At 36.4% G+C, this 12915-nt stretch overlaps 1 protein-coding gene across 2 annotated transcripts in view; it reads left to right on the top strand.

The window, feature by feature from the left end:
• LOC126187462 (WW domain-containing adapter protein with coiled-coil homolog) overlaps positions 1–8187 on the top strand; it is a 99097-nt gene extending 90910 nt beyond the window's left edge. For both annotated transcript variants that reach the window (XM_049928556.1, XM_049928557.1), the window contains 3 exons: positions 141–319; positions 5868–5995; positions 6071–8187. In XM_049928556.1, coding sequence (XP_049784513.1) covers positions 141–319; positions 5868–5995; positions 6071–6149 — 386 coding nt within the window. In that variant the 3' untranslated portion in view covers positions 6150–8187. The remainder of the gene's footprint in view (positions 1–140; positions 320–5867; positions 5996–6070) is intronic.
• Positions 8188–12915: the final 4728 nt, after the last annotated feature.

Here is a 12915-nt window from a genome sequence, read left to right as displayed (position 1 = left end):
GTCAATTTAATTTTAACTGTTTGAATGGCTTTGTTGTTTGTTGTTGTACCAATATGTAGGAAAATTGTGAGATGCTGATGGTACAGTTTAGTGTGTCAAATTGCAGCACACATTGTATGTTCACAATATTTTTGTTTCAGTGGCAAGTCCGCCCAGTAACCTGAGCTCCTTGCAGAATTTGGGCACAGTAGGCAGTTGCAGTTCTTTACATGCACTGCGTCCACAAGGGACCCATTTGACACCAAGTCTGTTGAACCATTATCGTGATGACTTGGTCAATCATGTACGTGGCTGGCCTGCTGATGCTTTAGAAAAGCAGGTAAGGTGTTAGTGTGTGATGGAGTTGTTCAACACCATTATTAGGATAGGTTACAGACATAATCGGACTAAACAGCTCAGGAGTGTGGTTAATTATCAGGTTGTTCACCATTTTAACATTAAAAATGTTCAGCTGCCATGGCTTGCAGCAGCAGAACTCATTCTTTGAATTAATTGTAAGAGACAAACCCCAAAGACATGGACAAATTAGCTGCATTCAGTAGTAAAGTTTAAATGGCCCCCATCTAGAAAATTGTTACTGAAATTATTGTGGAAAGAAATTAGAAGCAGCACCCCTTCTGCAAAAATTGATTGAAAATTTTTGTGTGCATGTATATAGTAGAGAAAGCAGTGCAGTAATATCTTGGAGATCTCATAGAATGAATATATAGGGGAGGAAAATTTCAATTTTTTTCACTCTCTGATTTTTTTTCATTCGCCAGAATAAAGAAGAGGTTAAGAAACGGTGCACACCCAAGCACAGAAAGTAAGGAAAAAAAAACTAGTTTTCGGATCGATATTCACTTACAACCCACGAATTATGCGCCAAAACTCCTCGAAATGTGCAGTTAAATATGCTCTTCCTGCCAATATATACCTTTAAATATGCAGCTAAAATTCTTTAATTATGCATTTCTTGTAGATAAATTCTTTAAAATATGCATCTTATTTGGGAAAATTAAAGAATAACCATCAAATATTTTCAATAATGGCTGTAATTCAATGAGTAAGGTGAAGTATAACATATGTACTTACACAATAAGTTTGGTAAATTCTAAGAATTTGTTTGTTTGAACTATCAATATATTTTCCCTATTCTGTACAAGAAAATTTTTGTTATGGTCTGATAACATTTTCAATCTTGAAAATGATCGTTCAACATCACGTGACACTACAGGTAAAAATTTAAGAGCAGAGAAATCAGACGACACGAAATATCTAGATTCTTGGAGTGTTTATCTCCTTCCAGTAACTGAGCGATCTTCCGAATTGTAGGCCAACCAGGGTTTCTATGAAGAACTGCATCCAATTTTCTTGTAAGTCTCTCACTGATCGGAACTGGCCAACTCTTTGCTTTGTGTCCTGAGTCCTTCGACGAGAGCCATTGCCTTCATAACTTCAATGCTATGAGTCTCAGGTTTCTCAATTAGGTCTGGAAGGCCACCCAAGTGCACTTGGATGAAAGATAGGCTGTGTAACATGCTGGAATTCTTCAAGGCATCCTTGGCTTTTGGTATGACTAAATTTTCGCTGTCTTCAAAGCCCTTTAGGACGTGGAACAAGGAAATAATAATCTAGTGAATGTCTGTTACAAGATGAAAACTGCTGTACAGACATATAAGCTTAATATTGGAATTCTATGTTGTGTTCGTTTTCTTTGCTTATTCAATTTATCCTGAACTACATAGGCATCAATACCTCTGCAACTTTTCTGTGGTTGTCTCCATAATAGTTTGCAGCTGAAAACCACGTTCCCCACCTTGTCAAGACTGGTTCAGGTGGCAGAGGACAGTCTGGGTGAGCAGTCTGGAAAGCTCTCGCTAGGCTTGGTGCCTTGATGAAAACCTTTGCCGAAGATACAAGGCTGTTGACCTCTGACAATGTGGCTCTGACCTCTTCAGCGACTCGATGGTTGCCATGAGACATACATGAGAGGTGAATAATTTTAGGGTAAAACACCTGAAAACTCTCTGCGCCTTTCAGCATATATGCGGCACTATCCGTCACAATGACCAAAACCTTTTTCTCCCCACGTTTCTCATCTTTACTTCTCCATAGCATGCCTGAAAGAAAATCAAAGGATTTTACAATTTTTTTAATTATTTTATTATTGGCTTGGGACATAACATGAAAAACTAATTATTGGCTCGCGATATGATGTGAAAAACTGCAGTCTTATGTTACCTATAATTTATTTTAAAGTATCCAATATTGGCAAAACTTACACAATGCTTCCTGCACTGTGCATGCAATCATGATGTGTGTCATTCGTTCCACTGCTTTGCACAGTATAGGTGTCCTCGACCAGCCTCATTGTCAGAGTGTTTTCCAACTATGACGTGTACCATATACTGACCACAAGAATCAGTGGTTTCATCAACAGATAGCCAGACTGGAGACTCGCCAATGGCTTTCCTAATATTCTCCAATGTCTGTAATAGAGAAACTAAATTAAAAAATACACATAAACATGTGGACACTACGTGAATGAAAACAAACTATATCCATTTTAGAACCTGCCTATATTTTGACTATTTTCTTATGCATATACATTGACCAAAATAATAATTGTTTAATTTGCAAAAAAAAAAAAATGTATATATATTCTTTAAAAATAAATTTACTTTCTTTTTTGCAGTCAACGTTTAGAGACAGACTGTCTCCTCCTCAAGTCCTTTCTTCATTTGTCTTTTCCTTTCTTGAAAAACTTCACTCACTTTAAATTTAGTTTCTTTTTACATCCACGCAACAGTGTTCATTTTACAAAAATAAACATTCAAACATAATTTAGTTTTAGAGCTTTGGTAACTATTACTTCGGCCCATATATATACCAAATTATATCCATTGACTTTCATATATGTACATTCATAAAAACTACCGAAAAACCTTTCACTTTCATACAATGGGTCCACATAGTTCTTTCTGAGCGTTGACTCACGAGGAATATCTTTTCCTGTGTACTTTTTTCAAGAAGGTCATTAATCCTTCATTCTCCAGCTTATTCAAGGGGGTGTTTGCTTTTATTAAAGCCTCACAAAGATCTTCATTGAACTCGTTTTTTTTCGTCCATAAGCTTCGAAAATGAGGAGATCAATGGTTGCTGTGAAGTTTTTAACCGTATCTTGGTTGCGTTGTTCTGGTGCTGAGATGATGTTTTATGCTAATGCAGTTGAAATCAACCTTGATCTAAAGCATTGGAGAAATGAATAAATATCAATAAGTACAATTGTACAAATGAACTTAATAACTCTTTTAATTTCTTGGAAAAACTACCAAAAAATAAAATTAAACTTGCCTCTTTTTCACATAGTTGGCAGAATATTATTTTTCTGTCTGTTGTGAAAGCACATCACTCCTGATAAATTTCCGTAAATTATTGGTTTTTAGTCGGGGCATATTTGTAATTTGAAGAAGGTAGCAAGAGTTGATGTGAACAGTGTGGAAACACACACAAGAATGATTCATATTCCGAAATGCCAACAGGAACTAGAAGGGCATTGTTGGCGCACTGCAAGGATTTGGTGAGCGACCTGAACACGCATTAACTGCGGGCAATAAATACCAAAGCATGTTTCTACTCTGATAATCAATCTTGCAACAATGAACCATCAAAAGTCTTTAGCTTCCTTATCCGAGAGACTACCTAAGTGGAAAAACAAGAATATCTCCTTCCATAAGCTACTGACATTTACCTGAAAGACTTTTATTCTGATGGCTCGTCCCCTATTATCTCGTTTTGGAAATTTATTGGCCTAACATTCTGGGGTTCTTGGATTGTCAGGGATCAAAATGAACCTCAATATGACGTCTAAATGTCAAAAATGTGCATCTTTATGGCCATTTCCTCTAAATATGACAATAATATGCTCAAACGTCAAAAATATGCAGATATATACAATTTAAATTTGAATTTAAAGTAGCCTAGTACCTCCAAAGTATAATAATTTGTAAAGATACGACACCAGGTACCGTAAAAAAATGATATGCAAAATCTGAACTCTAATCATTACATATGCTTAACAATCCATAGAGGACTGTTCACCAAAGGTAAATGGGGAGTCCAAACCATGGCTTGGTTCGCCACTTTTACGTGTAGTCAAGAAGAAGCAGCAGCAGGAGGGGGGGGGGGGGGGGGAGAATATTAACATACAGCTAAATGACTTGCATTCTTTCACTCTGTAAATGGTGGTCCCTGTAACTGACACACTTCCATTTTTCTTTTGTTGGTGTTCAGAAACTACTTAAGTTTGGGAAAATTTTCATTTTTATACCACTTTGGCAAATTTTATGTGGTATAAATTCCCCCTCTTTGCTGCAATCTGTGGTTTGTTCTGTGAAGCAGAAGCATACATATTCAGTCAGTGTCTTTTAGAAGCATTTCAGTTGTCTACACTATTTTCAAAGATAAAAAACAAATTAATATAGAGATAGCTAGAGTAGAGAAGCTTAAAAGAGTAGGGAGGCCTTAAGGAAGATGTATTGTGTTCACAAGGATATAATTGGTATGTTTGATTCCAGATCAGTGAAATACTTCGGTGTAACACACAAATCGTTATGCATATTTAGATTTACATGAGACGACCACCACACTCACTGTAGGCATCACAACATCTAACAAATTCTAGTATGCTCACTGTAATATTCTTAGCCATTTGAGAAGACAATCAAATATTGCAAGAACTGTATGGTCTCTCTGATCATGTCTGATATGCTCTACACTTCTTAAACATCTACCTGTGTTTCTAGATAATAAGACATCTGTAGCCTTAATGAACAGTTAATGTAGTCTCCATATAGGTCCTCACATTTTAATTAGAGAGGAAAATAAAATTTGACTATGGGAGCATTGATTCCATTAAGTTAAATATTTGCCTTCTTATTGATGATTGAAGAGTGTGTGTGTGTGTGTGTGTGTGTGTGTGTGTGTGTGTGTGTGTGTTGGGGACGGGGGTTGCTGCTTCAGTTTCTCACATTTGTATTCATGTATTTAGTTGATATCTCCTTCTCTTAGTCCTTGAAATTATTATTATTATTATCATCATCATCATCATCATCATCTAAAGTAAATGTGCAATGGAGATACTGAATGATTTGTTTGACTCACCGTGAATCAACAGAAAAGTCAGAAAGTATTCAGAGAGTGGAGTGAGCTTCATCACAGTTTTAAGTAAAGCCAAAACTATTCTGAGAATTAAAAACTGGTTGGAGATAAAAGAGGGTAAATAAAGTTCTGTGAGAATTTGAAAACGATAGATTAACAATTGAGGAGATAAGATATTCAGTCATGTGTATGGTCACTTAAACTCAGTAGATTGAAATTGCTTATCCAGTGAATTGTTGATACAACTGGTAACAAAACAAATTATAACAAAAGCCAAAACTATAGTGATCCTTTGAAGGTGATTCACTGGAAGTCATTCCTGCACAGCTGCTCCTTTCAGTGATATATACAGAGAATGGTGCTAACAGAAAAGAAAAGCAACTAAAATCACTCAGTAGCAGGAACACTGCTGTGCTTGTTGGTGTATGTGCTATGTTCTGTAAACAATTGTGTGGGTAAACTACCACTCCATTTTCCTTTGGATGATTCCAAAGGTTGAGGTGGTTAGCTGTATCAGATCCACAAAAGTGAATAAATTGCCCTAACAATGGAACACACCAAAAGCTGATAGCTGTTTTTTGACTATGAAAATCCGTTGTGCAGATAGTCTGGACCTGTGGCTCTGTTCTAGCAGCATCTGACCCACATCTTTGTTGAGATTTAATATTCAGTATTAAATTTCATAAAAGTAGAAAATTTATGTATTTTTTATTGTTTTTAACCAGGCTCAAAAATTAAGTGAAGAAGGTTATACAATGGGAAGCCTGCAGTGTACACGAGTATCGGCAGAACTGAAAACTGCAAGGTCTATTGTTCGACTTACTGAAATCCAAGCGACGCTGCAAGAGCAAAGGTATCACATTTATAAGATTCTTAATTGGATTTCATTTTTTCATTTCTGTATTTAATTTGAAATTTCTTGTTGCAGGATATTGTTCTTGCGTCAACAAATCGAGACTTTGGAACAATTGAAATCTCAGAATTCCTTTATGTCTGATGATTCGTAGTGCAGTATGTGGAAGTGTGTGTGTGTGTGATATCACCGCACAATAGGGAAGTGGTTGCTCTTGCAGGGAAACTTTCTCCATTATTGTTCCTGCTGGCTACAGGTGCATTCTTGCTCTGTGTTGCTATGTTGGATTGGCAGATTTTGAGTGAACCAGCATTTATCTTGTATCTCATTTATAAAATGGCTGTCATGTAATTTTCCCTTTTTTTTATTGTAGATGGAGACTAAGTGGACTTCTTTTATGTAAAGGTTATATATTTCTTGGATTGCATGTATGCTGGGAAGATTACTGAAATTAGCTTTCCTGTGCTGTTGAGCTGCTTCAAGTAGTACTACATATGCACTGAAATTCAGATGCTAGATGAGTCGTAAATTATTTAATACCGTTGCAACCTGTATTAATTTTTTGACACTGACATTCTGTATGTGTGGCTGCTTGCAAGCTAGGTTTGGTTGGAGGACAAAGCCCTGCAGACAACTTGAAATGGTCAGGCGACCTAATGATTTAAGTTAGCTTTTTGTACATAACAATAAAATGAAATAGTTGTATGGACTTCTCAAGTTTCTCTTGCACTTCATATGTGTATATAGTTATGAAATGTGTGAGGTACGATGACTGTGTTACAAATTCCTGCTTATGAAGCAAAGCAACTTGTATATGTTGTTAATGTGGAATCATCCTCCATGGTTACTAAAAAAAATGTTGATTCTTCTTGTCTGCAGTTCTTGAGGAGTCCATGATTTTTCAGTTAGTGACGTCATATTGTTGATACAATAAAGGAAAAAATCTGAAAAAGAAATTCGGAGATACTTTCAATTGCCTCTGTAAGTGTAGTAGTCTAAAATTTCTTGTTACCAGAGTTTTCCCCAGTATCGAAATTTTTATCTACTTGTCTGTACATAAAATTAAATGCTCCTGGCTTTTAAAAATGATTTGAATGTTAGAATATTTTACCTCTTGTTCTGTGCAGAGACAGTAAACAATGGTATGCGAAAAAGTGTACACACATTTCTGTATAAATCTTGATCAAGGAGACTGTAAAATAAATATACAATCTTATATGAACAGTCTTTAAGCATGCTGTACAGAGATTTTAGTGTCATTTGTTTCCATTGGAAACATTTTGTGAAGACTGCTGTTGCCGTTGGCACCAAGAATTGAAATAATATTGAAGTCATTAAGCAATCCTGGGTATTTAATAACACAATTCCTATTGTTACTATTGTTGTCATTATTGTTGCTGTATCAGTGTGGTATCCACTTCGACAATGTTTTCTTTCCAGAGGTGAGAATTTATTGTTCTACTTGGGAGTTTCATAAAGTTTGGTTAAATGTGATCATTGGTAACAGTGTACATATCTGAAAGGTCTTTAAAGTTGACTGTTTGTTTTGAAAGTTTTTTTTGGATTCTGACATAATTATTTGTAGTTTGTTGATGAGCAAGATTATTAGCATTTGAATGTTTGGAATTTTTGCTTTGTGGAGGTAGATTTAGTTCTAGCATTATTTGATGGGACAAGTAGAAAAAATTAAACCATTTGTGTAATTTACACAAATCTTTTTGCTACAGTCACTGTTGAGAAATAGCTACATGATATGTCAGAATTCTTTTCCAAGAATAATTATTTATACTCTGTATGCAGATAGCAGTTTTTTATTGACTGTTATCATTTGTCAAAGACTTTTTTTTTCTCCTCTGCAGTAAATAGACTGTTTTATTGCATTTAATCTAAGAGTAAATGTTAGGTACCTGGGCCACAGCCTGTGGTGTTTAGAAGGAATAATTTTAATTAAACAATCTGTTTGTTGTTCTCCAATTATACCTTTATTAATGCCTATAAAGCAGAAAACCTGTCATGGAAATAGAAAGGACTATTCCTGTGCTCTGTCCTTAGTGTTGTTCCTATTGATCCCAACCATCTGCAAAGTACCTCCTTTGTTAGTTCCTGCATAAGCTTCTGGATTTGGAAAAGTCGTCATAAAAATAATTTGTCCTATATTGATAACATATCAAAATAATACCTGTGGAAAATGATTTCTCAAGGTCACTCTTCACTATTCATATTGTCCACCATCTGCCCTCCAGAATTAACTTTAATGTTTATTCAATTTGATGCACCAGCAACAAAAATGTTTCCATGAAAATATTCTGATACACTGTGTGAACTGAAAGACATGATGCATTCACAAACAGGATATATGATAAAGGAAATACTGCTAACATCCCGTAATTCAGGCATTGAGAAATTATACATCACTGTGTAACAGGCTCAGTTTCTTTGGTAAATTTCGAAGTATAGCTTCAAACCAAGTACTGGATGTGTATTTTTCCAGTATCTATCTCTTTAGAAAGTTTTGGATTGTCTTGAATGCATTCAAGTTCTGTCCCATCGTTAATAACTGTTCAGTGTTGTTTTCATTCATAAAGTGACAATGGTATTTTAACAATTTATTCAGTAACTGCAAATGTTAGGAACAAAGCTTAAGAAGAGAATGCACATTGATTCTAATTTATTAGAACTTTATGATAAATGTTAATTTTTGATTATCTTCAGTATATCACAAGAACAGCAGTACTTTCCTCTTAATTTCTCATAGGTTTGGAGGAGGCTGAACTGCACAATAACCCTGCGTTCGGTGTGGGGCGGCAGTGGGGGGTGGCTGCTGTGACCTGTTGTGGGGTTGTGAGCCACTGAGGGCTATGGCAGGACGAACCCTCTCCGTCATTCTAGGTCCCCGGTCTAATACACAATGAAAAGGATAGTTGCTCGCCATGTAGTGGAGATGCTGAGCTGCAGAGGCACAACAAAGAGACTGTCACAAAATAAGCTTTCCCAGCCTCCTACTTACCCCCACTCGGTTGCCTCTCCCATCATGCCCTGCTACTCGTAGTTGTATTCAGCTGCCAGAGACTGATTGCGCATGTGAGTATGTGTGTTGTCAGGCGTTATTGGCCGAAGGCTTATTTTGTGACAGTCTTTTTGTTCTGCCTATCTGCGACTTAGCATCTCTGCTGTATATTATAGGAGTGATAGCTGTCACAAAACTGTTGCTACCACTAGTTGATTTGGTTCTACTTTAATCTTGACACACCGTATGTGCTTGCTTCAGAAAAAATGTCAAATCATATTTTTTACTTGAAAATTAACTTGAAGCTTCTGTGTGAACCGAATTTGGTTAACTGGTAAGAAATTTGCAGAGGAGACAACAGAAAGAAGAAATTAACATTTGTGGGGAAAAAGGCAGTTGTTTATCATATCATCAACTAAAAAGATAATGAAACTAATCAAATAATAAGATATTAAATAACACAGAGGAAGATGGAATGCCTTCTACGTAGTCATAAAAAGGAAGTTTGCACTACAACTTTTAAGATACATTGGAGAAACTTGAATCCTGAAGGAAAGGCCACATTTTGGATCATGTCCCTTCTTGGCTGGACTCAGATGAAGAAATCAGACATGTAGATAAGGGTGGCAGATTACTAGCAACAAAGGAAATATTCTCTCTTCACCATCACCTATCTTTCATAACACCTCTCTTCTTTCTCTACTGTCACTTTGAAGAAACCTGTAAAACTAAACCATGAATATGATTTGCAAAACATTTACACTTCGAGAAAACAAATCATCTTTTCACAAGTGGTCCAGCTAATTTAATATGAAGTATTGCATAATTTGTCATGGAAATCGTGTAGAAACAATTAGTTATTATGCAGGATCCATGCTAAATTATTGTGCAGGAGCCATGCAAAGGAATAAAGCAAAGAGTATTCACACACCAAGGAACACAACAAGTAGTTGTAGGTACATGCCACTAGACTAGCGAGCAAATGGTGACAGTGAATTATGTGCAACTGAATAGAATTATATACAATTGAATAGAAAAAAAAACACACACAAGGTGAAAGATGTTGAAAACAGAAACAAAGATAAATAAAATTGTAAAAATGTGCAAACAAGACAATGTTCCAAGAAAATGAGTGGAGAAGGTGATTACAATGGATACTACTTACTTTTTAAAACAAATAATGTACCAGGACTCAAATCCAGATTAGTTTTTCCTTTTGTGGCCAAAACAATGTCAGGTAAGCCATTTGAATATTACCCATTGTCCAACTGAAAATTCGAGCATGTAAGAACTCTGCCACATTTCCTAACTATACAGATCATCTCGAGGATACTGCACTAGATTGACAACTCTAACAGAGATAATGTGGTGAAATTGACAGTCATAGTGAGGGAGAAATGTATTATTATTATTATTAGTGTTAGTATTGTTATACTTGAAGTAGTGAAGTATTTGGTACCTGTCGCACCCAAATAAACATTTATCAAACAGGACACATGCTGGGTGGAATATAATTATTTATCAGTTAAATGTGGACCAATGGAAATTTGCTTGTTTTACAAACAATGCTGGCAGAGGAACATCCGCAACTGAGCATTATAGCAGAGGTTGAAAATACCGCTTCAGTTGTGAAGCTTTGTAAAGCTCTAGTTGAAACATGACCAGTTTTGATCTCTTAGATGCCCGTTATCAGGTGTTATAACTTTGTGCTGCAGCCCTGAGTGCCACGGTGGACGAGCACAGGACTTGATACACCAGTGTCCTATACTGGTCCATCACAGGGCTCGAGGTCACAGTACAAAGTTATAACACCTGATGATGGGCATGTATGGTCCTGAAACCGGTCATATTGTAAATAAAAAAAAATGTTACAACTGAAGCAGTGTTTTCAACCTCTGCTTGCTTGGTTCAGATTCAGATGGAGATAACAGTATATTAAACAGTGGATGCACAGGTCTCAATAAATTGCATACGGCACTCTTACTGTTGTATTGGATTATGGGACAGACATTAATACTAAATGGTTTCCCAGCAGTATTGAAATCTCTGCACCCTCCCCTCCCTCCCCCCCCCCCCCCCCCCCTCTGAGGAGGATTGCTTTCCTTCTTCACTGATTACACCAGTTAAGTTCTTTAGCCTCTCTAGCACATTTTTTTTGCATGCTGTATTTTTAAAATTAATTGGTCACAAAGTTTGCTTTTGAGTTCCATCGAAATACGTAGCTATTTATTAAATCTGTCAATAAAATCTGTTATCCAGCATAAGACAATGTTCTGAATAGAGATTTTTTACTTTTACTAAATTTCTAATGAGAGAACGAAACAGCACAGAATGGAAAATACATAGTTAAAACAATAGTAAGTAACGCATGTTCCTTCTGTTGCACCTGGGAAATATGGTTTACACAACATTTCAAAGATGAACCTAAAACAGTGAGAAGCAGCTATTGTTCACCTAGACATAGAGGCAAGAAAAAGCAGAAAGATTCAGAGAAATGACAAATAGTCGAAAACTACTGAGATAAGTAAGAAACATGTCTAGCATTCTCATTGCATTTGGCCTTCTAACAAACACACACATTTTCCACATTAAAGAAACAGCTTCAGGTTGTGTAAGATTTCAGAGTTAATGGTTTTATTATGTTGGGCATTACACTAACAGTATCACTAATCCCATGGAAGTCTATGTTTTAAGATGGAATGTGTGTATGTTTTATAAGACAAAAAAGTGTCGTAACATTATCTGCACTTAACTGAGGGGAATTTCAGGCCTCTGTAGGTGTTTAGCATCAAGTAACAGAATCTCCAGTGTGAAAACCACTGGATGCTGCCTCTAGCTTTGATGATGACACCAAATCAGTGAAGAAGTGTGTTCACATGTTTCTTCACACATTCCATATGCAGCTGAAGCCACTCATCTATACTACTACATCAAGACAAGTAGTCGTCTTTACCAAAAATCTCGAAAATTATGTGACTGATCTACTTCAGATCTTTACATGATACTGTAATAAATGCCCACACATACATGCACATACCAGGTTTTCTATTAAAACTGACCGAGAAAGAAACTGATGGGCTACACTGAGCTGTGAAATTATAGCAGAGCATTTAAAGTGAGAGAAATTGTTTCTTTCTCATGTATTTTTTTCTCCTTATATATAAACAGACATTTTATACACAACTATATGCTGTTTTGCCGGCGAGGGTGGCCAAGCGGTTCTAGGTGCTACAGTCTGGAACCGCGAGACTGCTACGCTCGCAGGTTCGAATCCTGCCTCGGGCATGGATGTGTGTGATGTCCTTAGGTTAGTTCGGTTTAAGTAGTTCTAAGTTCTAGGGGACCGATGACCTCAGAAGTTAAGTCCCATAGTGCTCAGAGCCATTTGAATATATGCTGTTTTTTCTCCCTTGTAGTTGGTTTTAAAAGAAAACAGTAAAGTTGTATTTGTAGCTTATGGATATGTGATTAGAATGCTACTAGGGAATCTGGATTGCCCTTAGCTTTATAATCGTACCCTTTTGCAGATTAAAACTCTGTGGAATACTGTCTTTGAAGTTACTATCCTCACAGTACAATAGCAGGAAAAGTCTCTCATAGCCAATACATGAATAATTCTAACAGATTTATCGATTTATTTTAAGCGACTTTAGTTTCCAATCTAGGTTTTCATTGGCTGTATGTCAGTGAGTGAGGTGAAGAGGAAATGGATGGTGTGTGTGTGTGTGTGTGTGTGTGTGTGTGTGTGTGTGTGCGCGCGTGTGTGTGTGTGTGTGTGTGTGTGTGTGTGTGTGTGTGTGTGTGTGTGTGTTTTTGCCAGGTTTTCTAGTGTGTTCATAATTGCACAGATATCTTAAATGCCTTCAGAGATTAGTAATAAAATTATAAGAATCAGACAAGGCATTACTATTAG

The sequence above is a fragment of the Schistocerca cancellata genome, chromosome 5 (assembly GCF_023864275.1).
Source record: "Schistocerca cancellata isolate TAMUIC-IGC-003103 chromosome 5, iqSchCanc2.1, whole genome shotgun sequence".
Lineage (NCBI taxonomy): Eukaryota > Metazoa > Arthropoda > Insecta > Orthoptera > Acrididae > Schistocerca > Schistocerca cancellata.
This window is presented reverse-complemented; position numbering and strand designations above follow the sequence as displayed.